The 21802-nt window shown below is 46.0% G+C and overlaps 1 protein-coding gene across 1 annotated transcript in view; it reads left to right on the plus strand.

Annotated features, from left to right (window-relative positions):
• LOC135219734 (E3 ubiquitin-protein ligase Nedd-4-like) overlaps positions 1-21802 on the plus strand; it is a 284620-nt gene that overhangs the window by 21260 nt on the left and 241558 nt on the right. The window contains 2 exon segments of the mRNA XM_064256741.1: positions 16943-17019; positions 17150-17243. Coding sequence (XP_064112811.1) covers positions 16943-17019; positions 17150-17243 — 171 coding nt within the window.

Genomic DNA, 21802 nt, shown 5'->3' on the forward strand with positions numbered 1-21802 from the left:
ATCTAAGGTTTGTCTTAGACAAAAAAGTATGGCAGTTCAGAGCTATGTGTTTCGGACTGACCACGGCTCCGATGGTGTTCACAGTAGTAATGAAGAACGTAGCGAGGTGGCTACACTCTTCGGGAATAAGAGTTTCCCTGTACCTCGACGACTGGCTGATCAGAGCGTCGTCGAGAGAGAAGTGTCTGAAGGACTTGCAGTTCACTTTGGCCCTAGCGAAGTCCCTGGGACTTCTGGTCAACCTCGAAAAGTCGCATCTGACCCCAACACAGTCCATCGTGTATCTGGGGATTCAGATGGATTCAGTGGCTTTTCGAGCGTTTCCGTCCCCAGGAACGTCAGCGGCTAGGCTTAGAAAAGATCTCAGCCTTTCTAAGGAAAGAGACTTGCTCGGCGAGGGAATGGATGAGTCTGCTGGGGACCATTTCCTCGCTAGAAAGGTTTGTTTCCTTGGGAAGACTGCACATCAGGCCTCTCCAATTTTTCCTTGCGGACGAGTGGAAGGCCAAGGACGATCTCAATGCCATATTGAGAATATCGCTTCCGATCAAGAACCATCTAAGATGGTGGTTGGACCTCAGAAGCTTCAGGAGGGCATGTCCCTAAGTCTTCTGAGCCCCGACCTAGTGTTGTTTTCAGACGCTTCCATCACGGGATGGGGAGCAACACTAGGAGGGAAGGAAGTGTCAGGCTCCTGGAGAGGGGAACAGGTAGCCTGGCATATAAATGTCAAGAACTGGCAGCAGTATTTCTGTCCCTGCAGTTCTTCGAAAGGAGTTTGGAGAACAAAGATTGTTCAGATAAACTCGGACAATACCACAGCACTCGCTTATTTAAAAAACCAGGGAGGACACACTCCAGAACGTTGTTTTCCCTAACGAGAGAGATTCTGCTGTGGGCAAAGAGAAGAAATGTGACTATCCTGACGAGATTCATTGCAGGAGTGCAAAACGTCAGGGCAGACCTTCTCAGTCGTCGGGAACAAGTCCTACCGACGGAATGGACCTTGAACGAAGACGTTTGTCGAGACCTGTGGACGTTGTGGGGACGTCCACTGGTCGACTTATTCGCGACAGGTCAAAATGGACCAAGAGACTTCCTCTTTACTGCTCCCCGGTCCTGGATCCAGAAGCAATCGCGGTAGACGCTTTGCTTTGGAATTGGACGGGCCTAGACTTTTACGCCTTCCCACCATTCAAGATTCTGGGGAAGTCATGAGGAAGTTTGCGGCCTCGGAAGGGAACGGGAGGTTTAACCCTGATCGCTCCGATGTGGCCAGCGAGAGAATGGTTCACAGAGGTCATGTCTTTCCTTGTAGACTTTCCAAGGACATTACCCTGGAGGAAAGATCTACTCAAACAGCCTCACTTCGAAAGGTTTCACCAAAACCTCTCCGCTCTGGGTCTGACTGCGTTCAGACTATCGAAAAGTTGGCCAGAGCGAGAGGTTTTTCGAAAGCAGCTGCGAGAGCAATCGCACATGCGAGACGTGCTTCCACAAGAGCTGTTTACCAATCGAAGTGGGCTTCCTTCAGGGCATGGTGTAAAAAGGAAGGAGTTTCCTCTTCCTCGACCTCTGTGAACCAAATAGCTGATTTTCTGCTCTTTCTCAGGAATGTGCAGAAATTAGCGGTCCCTACCATCAAGGGATATAAAAGCATGTTGTCAGCGGTTTTTAGGCACAGAGGCCTCGACCTGTCTGACAACAAGGACATTCATGACCTTTTAAAGTCTTTCGAGACCTCGAAGGTTCCTCAAATGAGACCTCCATCATGGAACCTGGACGTAGTCCTTAAATTCCTTATGTCAAGCCCTTTCGAACCGCTTCAGGCAGCGTCTCTTCGAAACCTGACAAGGAAGGCTCTTTTCCTAACTTCTCTTGCGACGGCTAAGAGAGTTAGTGAAATTCAAGCGTTTAGCAAGTTAATGGGTTTCAAAGGGGACAATGCTGTCTGCTCGTTGAACCCAACTTTCTTGGCGAAGAATGAAAATCCTTCGAACCCTTAGCCGAAGACTTTCGAGATCAAGGGTATGTCAAGTCTGGTGGGCCAAGAACCAGAGAGAGTCCTGTGCCCGGTCAGGGCTCTCAAGTTCTACGTGCATAGAACGAAAGAGGTAAGAGGGTCCCTCAGGTAATCTCTGGTGCTCTGTGAAGAGACCAGAGTTACCTTTATCGAAGAATGCTGTTGCTTTCTTTCTAAGGGACATCATTCGGGAGGCTCATTCATCTTTCCAGAAGACTGATTTGAGCCTCTTCCGAGTAAAAGCGCACAAGTTCGAGCCGTCGCTACCTCTCTTGCCTTCCAAAAGAACATGTCAATCAAGGACATCCTTGATTGCACCTTTGGAGGAGTACTCCGTCTTCGCCTCACATTACCTAAGGGATGTGAGAACGATTTATGACGATTGTAATGCACTTGGGGGGCCATACGTTTCTGCGGACACAGTATTGGGGTCCGGAGTAGCTCTTTCCCTATCCCTTAGTTAGGATTAGGTTAGGTTGTTGTGTTTTTAGGTTGTGGTGAGTCTTATGTGAAGATCTCCCATCCTTTAGTTAGTTTTAAGGGGTTTTTTTGTGAATAGTTGGTCAGGTGGTGGTCAGTTGCTTCGTTGCCCTCATTTGTATGCCTCGATGGTCTTGTCACGTTGAGGTCTCGCACCCGTTGACAGATCATCCAGAGCGCACCAGCACTACAGGTCTCCACCTGGCTGGCAACTCTGTTTTAAGCAAAAGCAGCCTTACGTGACAGTAATCACATAGTCTACTTTGCAAACAGGTGAGGAACCAAGATGTATATCATCTACTTAATTTAAGTTTCCTAAAAAATCCTATTCTGTCTCTTCCCACCATCCGAAGGTGGGATTCAGCTATATATATATCTGTCAGGTAAGTGGCATGAACAAAATGTTATTGTTATTATACAATTAAGTTTGTTCATACTTACCTGGCAGATATATATAATTAAAGTGCCCGCCCTCCTCCCCTCAGGAGACAGAGGCATTAATAAAAAATTATGAATAGAAAATGGGAATGGTTCCTGATATCCGCCTCCCAGCGGCGGGAATGGGTACTACCACCTGGCCACCCACTGCGTGTGCCGCGAGTTTTGAAATTTCTGTCGGACGTCAGAAAATACAGCTATATATATATCTGCCAGGTAAGTATGAACAAACTTAATTGTATAATAACAATAACATATTAATAATACTTACCTGTATAATTTATCTAGTCCCACCCATCCTACCCCACGATCTGCCTATCACAACTGATTTGAGGGAAGGTTTTTGTATCTGTCAACGACAGTGTTGCCAACGGGCGGACAGAATAGAGGTAACAGGGTTGCCAATGTGGAAAATTTTGGTGCGGTTTTTGGGGATTTAGGGCTAGATAAATTATACAGGTAAGTATTATTAATATTAATTTTAGAATAAAAATTCCATTTTCAGTCAGCGAGAAGACCTAAGGAACCTCCAGCGACAGGAGCCAAAGCTTCTCCTCTACAAAAACATCCCTTTCGAGGAGGTAAGTCAAGATGGCAGCAGAGACCAAGAACTAATCTACGAACCACTTCCAAGTCTACCAAGAAACCTTACTTTGAGACAGAGAAATGATCGGAAGTTCCTTCACACACCCGTGGGGGCAAGTCTCCACAACTACTGGGAGGAATGGAGTCGAAGAGGAGCAGAACAGTGGGTAATTCAGGCGCTTCAAGAGGGATATGTGATCCCTTTTACACAGGATCCACCACTGTGCAATACACCTGTCTGTCTGACAGCATACTCGACAGGATCAACAAGAGCTATGGCTTTAGCCAAAGAAGTAGAAGAGCTCATCAACAAAGAGGCGATATAGGAAGTAACAGAAACGAACTCCCCAGAGTTTTACAACAGGCTCTTCATAGTCCCCAAGGTATCAGGGGGATGGAAACCTGTGTAAGCGCTCTGAACCTCTTCGTCCGGAAGACGAAATTTCGAATGGAAACCAGTCGATCGGTAATGTCGGCCATCCAACCGGGCGACTGGATGGTATCTCTCGACATGAAGGATGCATACTTCCATGTCCCCATCCATCAGAACTCCAGGAAGTTCCTGAGATTTGTCATCGAGAAGAGAGTCTTCCAGTTCAGAGCCCTCTGCTTCGGTCTGTCAACCGCCCCTCAAGTATTTACTCGGATTCTCGCTCCTCTGGTAAAGTGGCTGCATTTGATGGGGATCAACACAGCTTTTTACTTAGACGACTGGCTCCTGAGAGCCAGATCCAGTCATCAGTGTGTGAAGGACTTGGAGAAGACGCTTACTTTGACACAACAATAGGGTATCGTAGTAAACACGAAGTCCCAATTGATTCCAACTCAGAGGATTCTCTATTTAGGGATGATACTAGACACTCTAGCTTTTCGGGTTTTTCTCTCCCCGGAGAGGATAGAGTCCTGCCTGTCGACAGTCCAGCAATTTCTGGTTCGCCCATCCTGCTCAGCGCTCGAATGGATGAGCCTACTCGGGACCCTGGCTCCAGTGGAGAGTTTTGTCAGGTTAGGACGCCTACACATGAGGACGCTTCAGTTCTTTCTGAAAGCAAATTGGTCTCGGAAGACACAGTCGGACTCACTAGTTTTCCCCCTATTGGAAGAGATAAAGATGGATCTTCGTTGGTGGCATTCGAGGGAAAGATTACAAGAAGGAATCTCCCTAGTCGTATCGAACCCCGACCTGCAGTTCTTCCCAGACGCCTCAGACAGCGGATGGGGAACCCTCCTAGGAGACGAGAGTGTCAGGTCTGTGGACAGAACGAGAAAAGACTTTGCACATCAATGGGAAGGAATTGAAGGCCATCCTCTTAGGGCTACAAGCGTTCGACCACTTAGTCACCGGAAGAAACGTAGCGGTCTACTCGGACAACACCACAGCTTTGTCAGTACGGAAACAGGGAGGGACCAACTTGGTTCTCTCTCAACAAGATAGCCGAAGATCTCCTCACCTGGACGAACCAGAAGAGGATCACCCTTTTTCCAAGATTCGTGCAAGGGAGAATGAACGTACTTGCAGACGAACTGAGTCTGGTAAATCAGGTGTTACCAATAGAATGGACTCTGAACGAGAGTGTGTGTCAGGACCTCTGGATGCTTTGTGGAAGACCATCGATAGATCTGTTCGCCACATCGAGGAACAATCGCCTTCCCATTTTCTATTTTCCGATTCCAGAACCACTAGTGTGGAAAACAGATGCGATGCTGCTAAATAGGACAGGACTGGATGTTTACGCTTTTCCTCCCTTCGGGATGATAAGAGAGGTGTTAAACAAGCTTCAATCACACCAGAATGTGACAATGACCCTAGTGGCACCATTCTGGCCCAGGAAAGAGTGGTTCCTGGACCTTCTCAATCTGCTTGTGGATTTTCCCAGACTACTTCCACAAAATCCATCACTTCGCAGACAACCCCATTTCAGCCGATATCACCAAGGGTTGTCCACACTGGCCCTGACAGGATTCAGACTGTCAGGAACCTGGTCAGAGCAAAAGGGTTTTCGCGAAGGGCGTCAGAAGCTATTGCTAGCTGCAGAAGAAACTCTTCTGCCAAGCTTTACCAGTCCAAGTGGAGAGTTTTTAGGTCATGGTGGAGACGACATAGCATCTCTTCTTCTTAGACATCTATAACAGATATTGCGGAATTTTTGTTATTTCTGAGGGACACCAAGAAGTTGGCCACTTCAACTATTAAAGGATATAGGGCCATGCTTTCATTGGTTTTTAAGCATAGAGGCCTTGACATTTCGTCAAATCAGGACATCAGATCCTTTAGTTCCTCCAAGATTTTCAAGCCTGAAGAAGTGTAATGGAACTTGGATGTAGTTTTAAGGTGGCTCAATGGCCCCCAATTCGAACCATTGAATTCTGCAACCTTGAGGGACGTAACTAGGAAGACACTATTCCTAGTCGCCTTAGCCACAGCGGGAAGAGTAAGCGAGTTGCAGGCGATGAGTAAGGAAGTGGGTTTCGCCTAGGGCAATGCAGTTTGCTCTTATGTAACAAACTTTCTTGCTAAAAATGAGGATCCTTCGAATCCTTGGCCCCGTTCTTTCAAGATAAAGAACCTAACGGACTTAGTCGGGTCGGAAGATGAGGAATGTACATTGTGTCCGGTCAGAGCCATCAGACACTACTTGACTAGGACAGAAACTGAGAGAGGAGAGGAGCGCCGAACTCAGTTGCTCGGTGAAAGACCCGTCTCGGGCTCTTTCAAAGAATGCTATGTCCTTTTTCCTTAGGAGTTTGATCCGAGAAGCGCATGCCCAAACTCAGGAACATGCCCTTAGGGTGCTGAAAGTGAAGACGCATGAGATTGGTGCAGTAGCAACGTCTTTGGCTTTCAGACAGAATATGTCTCTATCCTCCATTATGCAAACTACATTCTGGAGGTCGAAATTGGTGTTTGCATCGCACTATTTAAAGGAGGTAGAAACTACTTACGAAAACTGTTTTAGATTGGGACCATTGTCAGTAGCGGGAATGGTGTTAGGAGAGGAAGCATAGGGGGACTTGGTTTTTTCCCTCTACTATCTCCTCGCCTTGAATTTGAGGTTTTTTGAGTTTGTGGGAAGCCTGGGGGTACATATACATACTTGAAGTACCCACCAGTTCTTATATCTGGTTAAGGGTACCATATGGTTTTTAGTGTAGGTAATGGTTTTGTGTGGTTTTTATCTGGTCTTTTCACCCAGGGCAAGGGCAAATTATTGTTGTTTTTGACAATCATCGGTGCACTTCCATGATTGCAAAAAAAAATCCCACCATAAGTAGGTACGACCCTGGCCTTTACTGCCACGTCTCCTACATGTGATGAGAGTGCCGACCAGAGGCAGTATCTACCTGTAGCTGCTCTCTCATAAAGCTGTCCATATACCCACCTTCTGGGTAATGTGGAGTCAGCTAGTGTAATTGTTTGGTAAGTCACTTATGTGAAAATGATATTTTAATGATAAAATAAGGTTTCACATATACTTACCAAACAATTACATAATCAGAGCCCTCCCTCCTCCCCACAGATGGACATTGCGACTCAATGAATTCAAGTCTAAAGCTCATCAGTACCAGGTATTCCCGAAAGTGGGCGGGGGGATCTGTATCACCTACACAAAAAATGGCAGTGCTGCTACTGCCGCCAGGAATTTGAATTTTCGACTGCCAGGTAAGAAAGCGTACAGCTAGTGTAATTGTATGGTCTGTCTGATATATACACAGCTGTATTCTCCGAAGTCCGACAGAATTTCAAAACTTACGACACACACAGTGGTCGGCCAGGTGGTTAGTACCCATTCCCGCCGCTGGGAGGCGGGTATCAGGAACCATTCCCATTTTCTATTCAGATTTTCTCTGTCACCGGTACTGTCAACACCTGTTTTCAGTACCTCCGTCTTATGATTTTGAAACTTCATTGCCGCTTAAGTATCCTAATTGTCTTTTAGTTTATTGACTTGGATTGTGGCTAGGCATACGCTATCATAAATTGATTTGAATTTGATTGTTCTTTGCATAAGATGTCTGAATCTAGTTCGGCTAGTTTCAGAGTTTGTCGTCTGCAAGGGGTAAGGTGAGGCTACCGAAACCTTCGGTAGATCCTCACTGTGTATGCATGAGATGTAGTACTTGCTTCGGCAGTACATATATACTAGTACTAAAATTGGAAGAGAAGATTAACGTGAAGCATTCCACATTTTTCTTAATTTATTAATATATTAAATTTATATTAAGTATATACAGGCGGTCCCCGGGTTACGACGGCTCTGGCTTACGACGTTCCGAGGTTACGACGCTTTTTCTTAAATATTCATTGAAAAAAACGCCCTGGGTTACGACGCTTGTTCCGAGGTTACGACGCTGACGCTTCCGACGCTCCGAGTTAACGATGCTTTTAAAAAACGCATACTATGATAAGAATCCTTTATAATTTAGCACAGTATATTAATAAAAATAAGTTTTTGGTTAGATTACAACAAAAATTTTGAGGTAATGATGATTTTTGACACTTTTTATGTCGTATTTTTTGAATTTTTTTAGTGACTCCTCATATGCGGAACTAGTTTCCGAGCGAATGAATACACTAGCTTGGGATGCGCAGTTTATAACAGTCCAAAAGCGCAAATAATGCAAGTAATGAAAAAATCATTGCTTGTTTCCAGTATACATAATTAACAAAACTAAGTTTCTGGTTAGATTACAACGCAAATTCCAAGGTTACGACGGTTTTTTATGCTTTTTAACGATACCTCATACACAGAACTAGTTTCTGAGTGGGGGGCGCATAAATTAATTTACACTATTTAACTGTATGGTAACCATAGTCAAGGATAAGGAACGCATTCTCAAACAGTATACATATCCTTTAATACAAAACAGCAAAATATCATTGAAACATTATTTCACTTAAAGAATCCATTTATACTCTCTCTCTCTCTCTCTCTCTCTCTCTCTCTCTCTCTCTCTCTCTCTCCTCTCTCTCTCATTGTATTTTCTGACTAAAATATCACTAATTAGTGTATTTTGATGTTTATTTTCATGACTAAATACATTTTTATAATGCAAAAATGATTTACTAATTTTCAAGTATTAATTTTGATTAATACTGTGTTAGTAAGTTTAATAAGTTGAAATGATATCACATAATAAAAATAATAATTCTCTCTCTCTCTCTCTCTCTCTCTCTCTCTCTCTCTCTCTCTCTCTCTATTACTACTACTACTACTACATAGATGTATGTTTTTTTGTATGATAAATAAATGATTTACTATTTCAAATATTAATATTAATTTATACGGCAATAATATCAATTCATTAAAGAAAATACCATAAGATTTTAGCTTATATATTTAAAAAATTATGGAAGAATGAAGGAAATCCCAGTCTTCTTTCAGTAACCTTTCTCCAACTCCAGGTACTAAAACTGTCAGATATATCAAGTTCTGTGACAGCCAGGAGAGGGAAGAGCTGCTGTGTTGCAATCAAGTGCTCATGAAATTTCCCCCCCCCCCCCCCCCCCCCACTCTCTCTCTCTCTCTCTCTCTCTCTCGTCTCTCTCTCTCTCTCTCTCTCTCTCATTTACTGAGACTCAAGGTTTTTTTATGTACTTGTACTATTTGTTTTTAATACTTTCAAATAATAATAATAATAATAACTGTAATTACAAAATTCATATGTGATAGTATTTTAAAGAAATACAATACTAATCTATCCATGTCACTTTTAATTAAGGTTAACTCTCTCTCTCTCTCTCTCTCTCTCTCTCTCTCTCTCTCTCTCTCTCTCTCTCTCTCTCTCTCTTTTGCCACACAAGATAATAATGTGTCATAGTGGTAACTCCCTCCCTCTCTTTCGCTGAAGCTTATAAGTATTTTTGAGAGAACAGAGAGACACATACACTCTCTCTCTCTCTCTCTCTCTCTCTCTCTCTCTCTCTCTCTCTCTCTCTCTCTCTCTCTCTCTCTTTTACCGAGATGAAAGAATTTTTATGGTACAGCATGTAAAAAAAAAATGTAATTACAAAATTCATAATGGTCGCATTTTAAAGAGATGAAAATGACCTTTCCATTTCACTTGTAAGGATAATTCCTCTTTCTTACTGAGATGAGAGAATTTTTATGGTAGATGCACGTGTTTATTATATTTTCAAATAATAATAATAATAATAATAATAATAATAGAAGTAGTAATAATACAGTAACTAATTTCAAAAGAAAATTCTTCCCTTCGTCTTTTTCTGTATCAATTTCCCTACCTCATAACTCCTGTGACACTCGGAGCTGGGAAAGTAACAATGCCATACAATGGTCAACGAATTTAATGGTTTTATGTAATTCTCTCTCTCTCTCTCTCTCTCTCTCTCTCTCTCTCTCTCTCTCTCTCTCTCTCTCCTCGTCTCTCTCTAATTTTGTGAATACACAGTGTTGCACATGAAAAAAGTAAAATATTGATAATTTTAGACATACGGCCCTGAGAAAAATTGCAAATTAGTGAAATTTTCCTTGTGGACATGTTTTCAACAACGTCGTTCCGGCTTACGTCGATTTTCGGGTTATGATGCGTCTTAAGAACGAAACCCCCGTCGTAACCCGGGGACTGCCTGTATATAGAAATGAGTATTAATATACTTTAATGTTTCTTTATTGAAAGATCAATATAAGAGTGATGTTTGACTCATTCTGAAGGGAAGACGTATGATTCGTATGTACGCAAATTAGAGCGTTAAAGAATCAGGAGGTTTTTTTCCAAGACTGCATCAGTAAAGAGAAGTCAGGGTAATGAACCTACTAACCTCCTGTAGACTTTATTTTGCCTAACTCTGTGGTATGGCCTACGGGCCTTGAGGTCGTGTCTGCGAGAGGTAATGCCCTTTCTGTTATTGTGGATTCCATCTGTATCTTGGAATCTAAAGTGCTCTCTCTCCAATCAGTGTTGTGAGTGTAGTGAGGTTGTTAGTGCCCCTAGTGTTGTGGAGGGGGCATCAGATCGGCCTATAATGCCTCTAGGCCTGGACCTCTGCCGGACTCCCAGGAATCAGGGAATGGGCAAGTCGAAAGCCGAAGGAGGGTTACGGGGACTCCCTACCGATCTGGCGTTCCTTCGGCAGGACCTGAAGACGCTTCCCAGGCTGCCAAAGATCGTGCACGTGCACGAATCCTAAAAGATTGCTTCTCGTCCTCCGAGGCGTCCTTCCCGTGCAGGGGTTGGAGCTCTCGGAAGGACTCGCGCCCTCTAAACAGAAGCTTATAGAAGAGGACGCTTCACGTCCTCTCTCTCTCGTCATGCGTTGCAATCGTCGCCTGAACATTTTTACGACCTTCCACCACATAAGAGAACAAAGACGCAAGATGTCACACAAGCGGCTGTCGTCTTTGGTCTCAGAGAGGAGGACGCTTCACGTCCTTTCTCTCCTGCTGCTTTGTGGTCGTCTCTGGAGAGTTTTGCTGCCTTTCCTCCGCAAAAGAAGACCAGGACGTCATCCGATGATGACGCTTTTGAGCGCCCCAGTCGCTCCAGGAATAGAACTGTTTCGGTCCCTGTGAGAAGGAAGAAGGCGTCTCCTCGCCCCTCGTCTTCTCACAGGATCAGCCCTTCCTCTGAGGAGGAGTCTTCTCCGACAAAGAAGATCATCCTTTCTATGCAGCAACAACTTGCTTCGTTGACTGCGTCGTCAGAGGAAGGATGATAGACTGCCTATCAAGAGGTCCAGACAGTCTCCCCTAACGTTCTTCTGTCGAGGAAAGGAACGTCAGTACACTCGTAGCAAGGATTGTTTTTCTGCTCCCCAAGACGCTCCCTTCTCCTCTTCGTGACGCTCCGTATGCGGAACATGACATTCGCTCTGCTGCTAAGCAGGATGTTGTTCAAGCTGCCAAGCTTGACGCCGTGCAAGCTGCTTCGCTTAGCAAGCAGCTCGCCAAGACGCCCCTCGCTCGTCCCTGAGGGACGCTCCTTCTGCTACCAAGCATGACGCTAGTTCGGCAGCTAAGCTGGACACTTCTCAAGCTGCTAAGCTGGACGCTTCTCAAGCTGCTAAGCTGGACGCTTTGCATTCGGCTTCATCACGAGCTGCTCGTCAGGACGCCTAGCGTGACGCTTTTCTGGACGCTAACCTCGTAGTACTCTGAACTCGTCTTCTCAGCAACGCTCCTTATTGAAACTTGGCCCTAAAGGCCTTATACCTCATCCTTCGGTGGTCTCGTCTGCTGCTCCTGCAGAAGAGGGAGAAGTGAGCAGCTCGTCGGAGGAAGCAAACTAAGAACAACCTTCAACATCAGCGTCTTCTGACTAACAAGTCTTGGCCCGCTTACTCTGTGCTTCGTTTGGAGATAAATTCCAACCCTCAGCCTCTCGCTCTTCTCCTTCTCAGTTATCCTTTTCGAAATCCAGCAAGACTCCGGGATTCGTGAAAATGAGGACTTCTCTTTTGACCAAGAGAGCGTTTAAGAAGGTCCATGACTGGATGGAGTCGAGGAAAGCACAAGGCAAGACCTCTTTTGCCCTGCCTCCGTCAAGACTTAACGACAAGGCAGGTATTTGGTATGAGACAGGGTAGGACGTCTGACTGAGAGCTCCCTCCTCTGCCCAAGGCGACTTTGCCAGCCTGGTTGATGCACCGAGGAGGTCTCTCCTGTCCTCTGCTAAGGTTTCCTAGACACTTTCAGATTTGCATCACCATCTGAAAGGGCTGTTCAGGATGAAGGAGACTTTTAACTCCTAGTTTGGTGTTTCGGAGCCCTGGACCTGCAGTCTCGGAGCCCTGACTCTCTTTCTCTCGAAAAACTATCCAACCTGCATGAATAAGGTAGTCAGGTTGGTTCTGTTGAGCTGGCATCTAGAAGGAGAGACTACTAAACTTGAAGCATTTTTCGGGGTCATAAAACGCCTCTTCTGCGTTCAGGACTGCGCTGCTGAAGGGGAACCTTCGGTCCTACCTGCCGTAAGCCCAGTCTTCGAGCAGGAATAAGGCTCCTTCCTCGATTTCTACAGGAATTGGGAAGTCTATATGCTCGAATTACTCAATTACTTTCTGTCATATGAGTGGGTTCCCCCCATTGACAAGATACTGAACGTTTTGTCAGATAAGGGGGTAAGCCCCCATTGACCAAATATAAAACTCTTTGTCACGTAAATGGGTTAGTTCACATTGACAAAGATTCCAATAACATATCGCGTAAGCGGGTAAGCTCTCATTGACAAGATTCAGAAGAACCCTCATTCATAGGTCACTACCTTGCTGAGGCCATGAAGTCTTCTGTCCGATAACATAAGAAGCTGAGCTGTCCTCTTCGGTTCTCGGTTCTAACTTGAGGCTCTCCCTCGACTAATGCTAATTCGTTCTCTTGGCTAAGAGAACGAAGACAGTCGATCTCCATTCCATCTCCTCCTCATCGAGGAAAGAATGTAGTAGGGAGGTAGCTGTCCAAGTGACTACAATACTCTACGTATTTTACCTTCGCGTCATATTACTATTAAGCGATTGTATGGTTCAAGTTATATACGCATACCGTGGTTATTCCTACGGATGGCAACCGAGAGGACTATTATTCTAATTGCATTTAATCGGTAATCCCTGCAAGCTTCCAGGAGTTTCCGGTTTCCCTTTTTATGTATTTAAGGTAGTATTGTTACGACAACACCAACTCAGCTTCTGTATTTAGCGAAATCTGTTTAGTTTAAATATACCTGCTTGAGAGTTTCTTTCTGCTCGATGATGATAACAAACCTATTCCGTCGTAGAATGGAATAGCTGGTAACTCAGGCGGAATAGTGCGAGACAGCGAACGTAGGCTGCTGTCGCTGTAGAGCAGCTCAGTTCCAGCTGGTTCTCTGTCATGCGCGGTCGGTTACGTCTATCTCTCCTGCGGGATTGACCGACTAACCGTATCTCTGCCCTACAATCACGGACTTTAGCCTCGGGTTGAGGGGAATTCTCGCATGCATGAATGAATATCGCCTTCGCTTTGCGAGAATTTTTTCAACAGATATCTCTTAGACCTTTTCGATTCTGTTTACCGCACTGTAACAGAATTCTGTACGGGTCTACCGCGGCATAGCACTATAATAATGCACACCTGCTTAGGCAAAGCGCAGCCTTATTGGGGAAGGAAACATGCTTGGTGAGGGAAGGGATGATTCTGCTGGGGACCATTTCCTCGCTGGAGAAGTTTGTTCCCCTGAAGGGACTGCAATTCAGACCTCTCTAGTTTTTCCTGCCGGAAAACTGAAATATCATCGAAGATCTGGAAGTGTTTCTGAACATCTCTCAGTCGGTCAACGATCACCTAAGGGGATAGAAAGGTGGTGCCAGGCATCTGGAGAGGGGAACAGATGTCCTGGCACATAATCTAAAAGAATTGGAAGCAATTCGGTTGGCTCTCCAGTTCTTCGAAGAACGAGTTTTGGCCAAGTGGTCCAGATCAACTCGGATAATTCCACAGCTATCGCATATCTCAAGAAGTATCGAGAAACACTCTCTCTGTCCCTGTTCGAGTTAACGAGAGAGAGCCTGTTATGAGCACAGGCACGGAACGTAACAATCCTCAAGAGGTTCGTTGCAGGATTGCAGAACGTCCGTGCGGATCTTCTTGATCAACGACAGCAACTACTGACGTCCGAGTGGACTCTTCACTTAGAAGTATGTCGAGAGTTGTGAGACTTTAGGGGCGTCCTTTGATAGATCTCTTCGCAATGTTGAAGATGAAGAGGCTTCCTCTAGACTGCTCCCTTGTTCTCGATCCGGGAGCGGTAGCAATAGACGCCATCCTATGGAATTGAAAGGGGATGGATGTTTAGTCTCTTTTCCCCTATTCAAACTCTTAGGAGAAGTAATAAGATAATTTGCGGCGTCAGAGGGAGCGAGGATGACGCTGATCACCCCATGTTGGCCTTCGAGCGACTGGTTCACAGAGGTCGTGTCCTTCCTAGCGCACTTTCCAAGGACCCTTCCCGAGAGAGTCCGTCTACTCTAACAGCCTCACTTCGAGAGGTACCACAAAACCTCTCCGCTCTGAGTCTGACTGCGTTCAGACTATCGAGAAGTTGACCAGAGCGAGAGGCTTTTCAAGACTAGTGGCAAGTGCGATTGCCAAGGCAAAGAAGAGCTTTCTATCTTGCAGTGTACCAATTGGAGTGGGCTGTTTTCTGAAGATGGTGCTTTTCCTCCACCTCGACCTCTGTGAATTAGATTGCCGTCTTCCCTTTCCGTTTGAGGAATGTGGATAAGCTGGCAGTCCCGACTATTAAAGAATACAGAAGTATGTTGTCGATGGCCTTTAGACTCGGAGATTTGGATCTGTCTAACAACAAAGCCCTTCACAATCTTTGAGGTCTGTTGAAATCTCGAAAATGTCTAAATCGAAGCTTCCGGCATGGAACTTAGACGTAGTCTGGAAGTTCCTGATGTCGAAGCCTTTCGAATCTCTCCTTTCTGCAAGCTTAAAGCACCTGACCAGAAAGGCTAATTTTTCTAACCACTCTAGCTACGGCAAAGAGGGTTAGTGAGGTTCAAGCCATCAGCAGACATATTGGCTTTAGAGGACATAATGCGGTGTGTTTTCTAAGCCCTTCGTTCTTGGCTAAGAATGAAAACATGTCTAACCCTTGGCCCAGGAGCTGGGAGATCAAAGGGATGGCACAAATTATTGGGCAAGAGCCAGAGAGAGTCCTGTGCCCTGTCAGGGCTCTCAAGTTTTATCTAGATAAAACTAAAGAGAAAGTCGAGGTCGTTCGGACAATCTGCGGTGTTCCGTAAAAAGACCAGACTTGCCCATGTTTTACAACCTTTTAAAGTGAATGCTCACGAGGTGAGGGCACGGCCTCGGAGGCATTTCAAAAGAGCATGGCACTCAGTAACATCCTGAGTGCCACGTTTTAGCGAAGCAACTCTTGTGTTCACTTCACACTACCTGCGGGATGTGAAGACGACATATGAGATCTGCTGCTCGCTAGGGCCATACGGTCCGCTGACACAATCTTGGGGGCAAGAAGTACCCCTCATCCTATCCTGTAGAAAATGGTTAGGAAGAGCTGTTAATTATAGTTGTTGGGTCGGCTGCCAGTGGCGGACTTCTCAATTCTTAGCTTTAGTTAAACATCCTTAACTTTGGGTAGGTTGGTCAGGTGGTGATATATTTTACTTCTTAGCCCTCATAGTATGGTCAATATGGTCTAGTCACATTGTGGTCACGCTCCCGTTGACAGATCATCTAGAACTCACCAGCTATACAGGTCACTACCTTGCTGGAGACTCTAGTAAAGCAAAAGCCGACTTAGGTGATGGTAATCACGAAGTCAGCTATGCTAACAGGTATGGAACCAAGATGTCAATCATCTGCATGCAATTTGTTTCCTAAATCATTCTATTCTGTCCCTTCCCACCTCCAAAGGTGGGATTCAGCTATATATATATCTGACAGGTAAGTTTCATGAACAAAATGATATTGTTATGATACAATAAAGTTTGTTCATACTTACCTGGCAGAGATATATAATCAAGTACCCACCCACCTCCCCTCAGGGGACAGTGGCACTAGAAAATCTGAAAAGAAAATGGGAATGGTTCCTGATACCTGCCTCCCAGCGGCGGGAATGGATACTAACCACGTGGCCGACCACTGCGTGTGCCGGGAGTTTAGAAATTCTGTCGTACTTCGGAGAATACAGCTATACATTTATCTGCCAGGTAAGTATGAACAAACTTTATTGTATCATAACTATCATTTTATCATTAAAATATAATTTTCATAAAGTTATGCAGTAAGCACTGAATGGCCTTTGCTGCTCCAGTGCTTGGTGTTACACTTAAACTGTATAAAACCCACCCAACCCCACTCACTTACCATTAGATAGTTCTTTGATACAGGCAGTCCCCAGTTATCACCAGACTCTGTTAATGGTGGTCCTGTTTTATTGGGCTTGGATAGTGCCATAAAATCGGCGATTGGCAGTCCCTGTTTATTGGTGGGGGTTCCGTTCTCAGCTGGTTGCTGATAAACGAAAACCACCATTAACCAAAACTTGGCAATTTATGGGGCTGAGTTTCGGTGAATGGCTCCTCTGTTAGGTAAGTCATGGCGCCATAACTATTATTGGAACCTTTTGGTGCCGATAACCGGAACTGCCCATTATGGTGCTAGACAAGTGCCATAACACAGATCGCCATTAACCTAGACCGCATAACATACCTAATAGTGGCGCCATTAACCAGTTATTGGTGCTATTAACCAAAACTCAATGTCATAAGCACCATAAATTTCCGAGTTTTGGTTGAGCTGTACTCAACTTGTGTGACCAAACCAGCTTTCACCAATGGTATATCCATATAAAAGTCTTCAGGCTTCTATGTCTAAGAAAAATTAAAATAATCATAAATTTACAATGTTTTCTTATTACTGTGTAATACTTCATTAATTTTTTTTATTTCAGATTGAACCGACAAAACTTTTACGTTTGCGCGTGATAGGCGGAAGTGGTTTAGCAAAAAAAGACATCTTTGGTGCTAGGTAAGTTTTCTTTAATCATTTTGACATTATTGCTATTGCTCTGAAAAATATGATTGAAAATGTTTTTGTAAATAACTCTATATTTTTTTCCTGTTGTAAAACTATTAAATTATTTTCCTTTTCTTTTCAGTGATCCTTATGTTAAAATTGAATTAGTAAATATAAATAGCAATGGGGAAGAAGATAATGTTGTTGATTGTGTTCATACAAAAACTAAAAAGAAGGTAAGTTGATTTATTTTTTTTATCCAGTATATTTTTACAGGCACAGATTGGGGTAATACTATTCTATAATTGTAACTTTCAATACCAGAATACTAGATTATGTGAGAATAATAAATCAAGCTTTTAAGTGATCATTACCCTTTATGAATTTGGTTATATTGAGCATTTATGTCAAATATTCTTACCAGCCAAGATGTGTGATAATTATTTATAAAAAAAATACAAATGTTTGTCTTATATGGGTATATATATCTGTGAAAGCTGATTCAGTTGCTGAAGCATGTTAGCAAATAGTTCATTTCTGGGCCCATTGTTAATGTTGTGACGGGGTTGGGGTATCTATCATCTGCTGAGCTGATTATCAGCTCTTCATTTTTCTTTGGCTATGTCATTGGAAGGCCACCTCCAGGGCTGCAGCACTATTTTCAACTTAAAGTGAAAGTTAGCAGTTTTATTCCTCCACCAGGCAATTGCCTCTCGGGTGAACATCAGCCGGGTAACCCCAAACCCCTCCCATCACACATGGCATAAATCACTAGTAGCCAGTCTCACTATTCGCCCCTTGACAAGTAGGCAAATGCTGGCCCGAGAATTATGAGACCAGCATGTTACCAACTCTACTAACAAGTAGCTAGTTGTGGAAGCTTAAAACTTGGAATACCCAATTAGGTTTATGGCTGGTTTTGCTTGTGGTAGGAATGACGAGCATTTAGTTTTCCACGGTAAGAAAAGTGAACAGCAGCAGTGTTCTGGAAGTGTCTATGTTATAGTGTGTTTACTTTTCTAAGAGCGCTATGGTGTGGCCTGTACAAATATGATACGTTGCCAATTTTCATGTTATGGTGATCATATTAGCTTCATGGAGTCTATTGAAATAGTTTTCACTTCTTGAAATGTAGTTCTTCGTTTCCATCAGATATTTTGAATAAATCTCATTTGTTCCGACACGGCATACAAACCTTCGGTCCTTTTACAATAGGAAGGTACTAGCGGCAGCTGGATAGGTCGTAAGCTTTCGAACAAGGGGTTCGGTAGTTAACTGCTTGTCCGACAGGCGCGCGCGCGACTGGAGGTAAACAAACCACTTTTGCTTTCGGCCTGCTGGCGTGTGGACGTGTATCATCGCTCTCTGCCCGCTTCATCGTCGTTGCTTTCGCATGGTGTTTTTGGTTTTTGTTTTTCTATTTATTCTAGTGAAACTGAATTGTAAGTACAATCATTTCATATTTATTTCCATTGAATTCAATTGTGAATTAAAGGATCTTGGTTTCTCCACGCTCTCGATTACCCGAGTGCCGCGGGACTGAAGGGCGTAAGTGCGGAATTCATTTTCCCAGAAATGATCCTCGTATTGTGTATGCTCGGTTGCCCGAGGGCGGGAGAGCGCTCGCTTCGAGCGTATATTTTTTTTTTAGGGGGGGGGTTTTTTGGAAACTGTGTAGATGAAAATCGTAAGTAGTGCTCTTTTCATTTTATTTTTTTGACCTGTTGCTCCGTTGCCGAGCGAATGCGCTCGGCACGAAAACTTATTCTGTATGGAAGTGGAATCGCAAGTACAGTATTCTTTTTCATTTTTCATATATTATTTTGATTGTAGCAATACTCATTTTGGATCAGTTTTCCGAGCTTACCCGGAAATTGATCCTTTCCCCTTTTTATTTGAATGAAGTGAAATCGCAAGTGCAGTTCTTTTTCATTTTCATATTTTATTGAGATTGCATTATTTACTTGGATCAATGTTTCCGCTATTTCCCGGGAATTGATCCTTCCCCCTTTTTATTTTTGTATGAAGTGAAATCGCAAGCGCAGTATTCTTTTTCATTTTCATATATATTTGATTGCATCAGTTCATTATGGATCAAGTTTCCGTTCATAATCGGGAATGGATCCTTTTAACCTTGCGCTCGGTACCGAGGGCGCAAATGCGCTTGATCCGAGGCCCTTATTCATTGTGAAGTGAATCGTAATGCAAGATTCTTTTTCATTTTATTCCTTTTTTATTTTTTTTTTTATTGATTGCATCAATATTTATTTGGTTCAAGTTCCGCTCAGTAGGGGAATTGATCCTTATGCCCTTGCATTCGGTGCCGAGGGCACGATTGCTCTCGGGCTCTTATTATTATTGTTGGGTAACATGGGTGCTGTGCGGGGGTGGGGAACGAGAATTTTTTCCCCCCCCCCCCCCCCACCCCCCCCCCCCTCAACTCCCACAGATGGCCCTTTCCCTTCGGGGGGGGAGGTTATCTGTTCTTCTCCTCGCCCGATCCGTCGAGCGCGGGGAGGGCGCTCGGTGCCCGATGTACAATTGTATTCGGGGTCTTCCGCTCGTTCGGTGTGGGCTCACCCCCCCCGCGCGAGGGGACTTCCCCCCTCCCACTAATCACTACTACTGTTATTTCCGCAGGTGCTATTGCCACGAGGGTGGACCTTGGTGAGGTATGGGCGTCCTTCCATTTGCAGGGCGTGCTAGTGTCCAGGGGCTGCGGTTTCTATGTCTGGGCCTACTGCGGTCACCCATGGAGTGGGTGACCACGCTCCAGTGACGACGTCCCTCCTCACCTGGTGTACTCGCCTCACGTGGTAACAGTCTTGCCTACAGCCGCTGTGAAGTGCCGTTCGCCGTACCGAGAGGGGGGCGTGCCGCCGCCGCTCGTGGTTGCCGCGCTGCCGCGACCACACTTCCGCTGCCCTAGAGCTCGCCCCTGGACCTGCCGCCGGTACAGGATGTTGCTGGCTGCTGCTCCACTTCCTGTGTTACCGGTGCTGCCGCCGTACCTGCCGATTCTGGGCTGACTGTCCATGCAGTTGCTGCGCTGGCTGTCCCTGCCGTTGCTGCGCTGGCTCCCTGTGTTCCCTGCCGTTGCTGTGCTGGCTGCTGTCCTGCTGTTCCTGAGATGCCCATACCTGCTGACGTCGTCCCTGTTCGTGGTGGTACTACCCCAGACTTTGGTCTGTCTGTACAGGTGCGTCCGGGCCCTGTGGCTCGGCTACAGCAGCCCTCCCCCGGCTCCGCCCTGGATAGCAGATCTTACGTCTGTCCTGAGGAAGCTGACGAAGAAGAGGAGGAAGGTGTCGTCGTCGTCGTCTTCATCTTCTTCATCGTCGTCGGCTCCGCGCCTCTTCCCCTTCGACTTCTAAGGCTTTACAGCCGAGGAAGTAAAGGAAGGTTGCCTCCTCCCTCCTAAGAAGTCTCCCTCGGGAGCTTCTCGGGACCCGTCTCACCTCGGTGGGACGGGAGGGTTCCTTCCGCTGGTCCTCCTGCTCCTTCGGGAGCGGGGCCCGTCTCTTCTTCCGCAAGGAAGAAGACTACGGGGACCAGAGGGGTACCGGCTAACACCAGTACTTCCTCGCCTGGTGTCAGTGGTTCTGCCACTGCATCAGGGTCCGTCTCGGCCTCTCGTTCGCGGGAGGTACCGAGTGTACGGTCGCCTACCAGCAACCGTGCAGCCAGGAACCAGACCTCTGAGCCCGCTCAGCGTCAGGTTTCACGGCACGGGGCGGAAGACTGGTGACAGCCGCTCACGCGACTCTCACCAGACCAGCTCTCACTCTCGCGGCGACCAGCTGGCTACCCGGGGACGTGACGGTCCACGACCGGCCACGGGCTGAGGCTGGGAAGATGGTCCCCCCGTTCGCCGGTGCCAGCCACGGCTGGAACCAGCGACGTGGACGTGCCGTGAGGACAAACAGACCGGTCTCACTGTGACAGTGGAGCCTGCAGGTCGCCTGACCGTCGCTCTCACAGAGAGCGATCGGGTACGGCAACCAGCACCAGCTCTTCTGACACTCGAGATCGGGGCCGCTGTGCTCAGTCCAGCCGTTCTCCACAGCGAGACGGTTTTTCGACCAGGCCTGCAGCTCGATCGCCACCGCGGGTTGACGATCGCCTGCAGCCCTCCAAGCCTGCTGGTTCTGCCAGCGAGCAAGGAGGGAGCGTCAGGTCTGCCTCTCCCGTACCTTCAACCTCCTCGGGTTACCCTGGGAGGAGCGAGGTATTGAGGAGTGATCGTGAGGGGTGCGCCCCTCATGATCCCACCACGACGCCCTACGTGCCAGGCACGGTTCTTGGACCGGCCAGGACGTATGCGCAAGTGGATAGAAGACCGAGAGGGCTGTCGCTGTTCCCCCTTCTTAGGAGGAAGGTTCTCGGAATATGCTCTTGTTCGAAGGGCTTAACGGTCCTACTCTGCAAGATGCTGTGACTTCCGAGATCCAGAGGAACTTTGCCGAGGTTATGGTGCTGATTCGTCAGCACAACGACCTCGGGGAAGGATCGCCGCTCCCACCAGCAGAGCCACGTCTCGGCTCGAGTCGTTTTGGGGCCCGAGAGGGAACCCAAATCGACGGTGGGTCTGCCGCGATCGGAACTTGCCGACTGTGTTGAACCAGGTAGTCTCTCGTCTCCGGACAAGAAGGCGCTCTCAGTTCTGGCCGGTCGAACAAGCTACTTCCACCTCCTCTACTGCGACAGAGGCGTTTTTACGTGTCTTCGGACACCGTATTTGAATACCCCTTCGGTCCTCCTGAGAGGTTTCGACCTCGACGAGGACTGGAATGAG

Source organism: Macrobrachium nipponense, chromosome 1, assembly GCF_015104395.2.
Source record: "Macrobrachium nipponense isolate FS-2020 chromosome 1, ASM1510439v2, whole genome shotgun sequence".
Classification (NCBI taxonomy): domain Eukaryota; kingdom Metazoa; phylum Arthropoda; class Malacostraca; order Decapoda; family Palaemonidae; genus Macrobrachium; species Macrobrachium nipponense.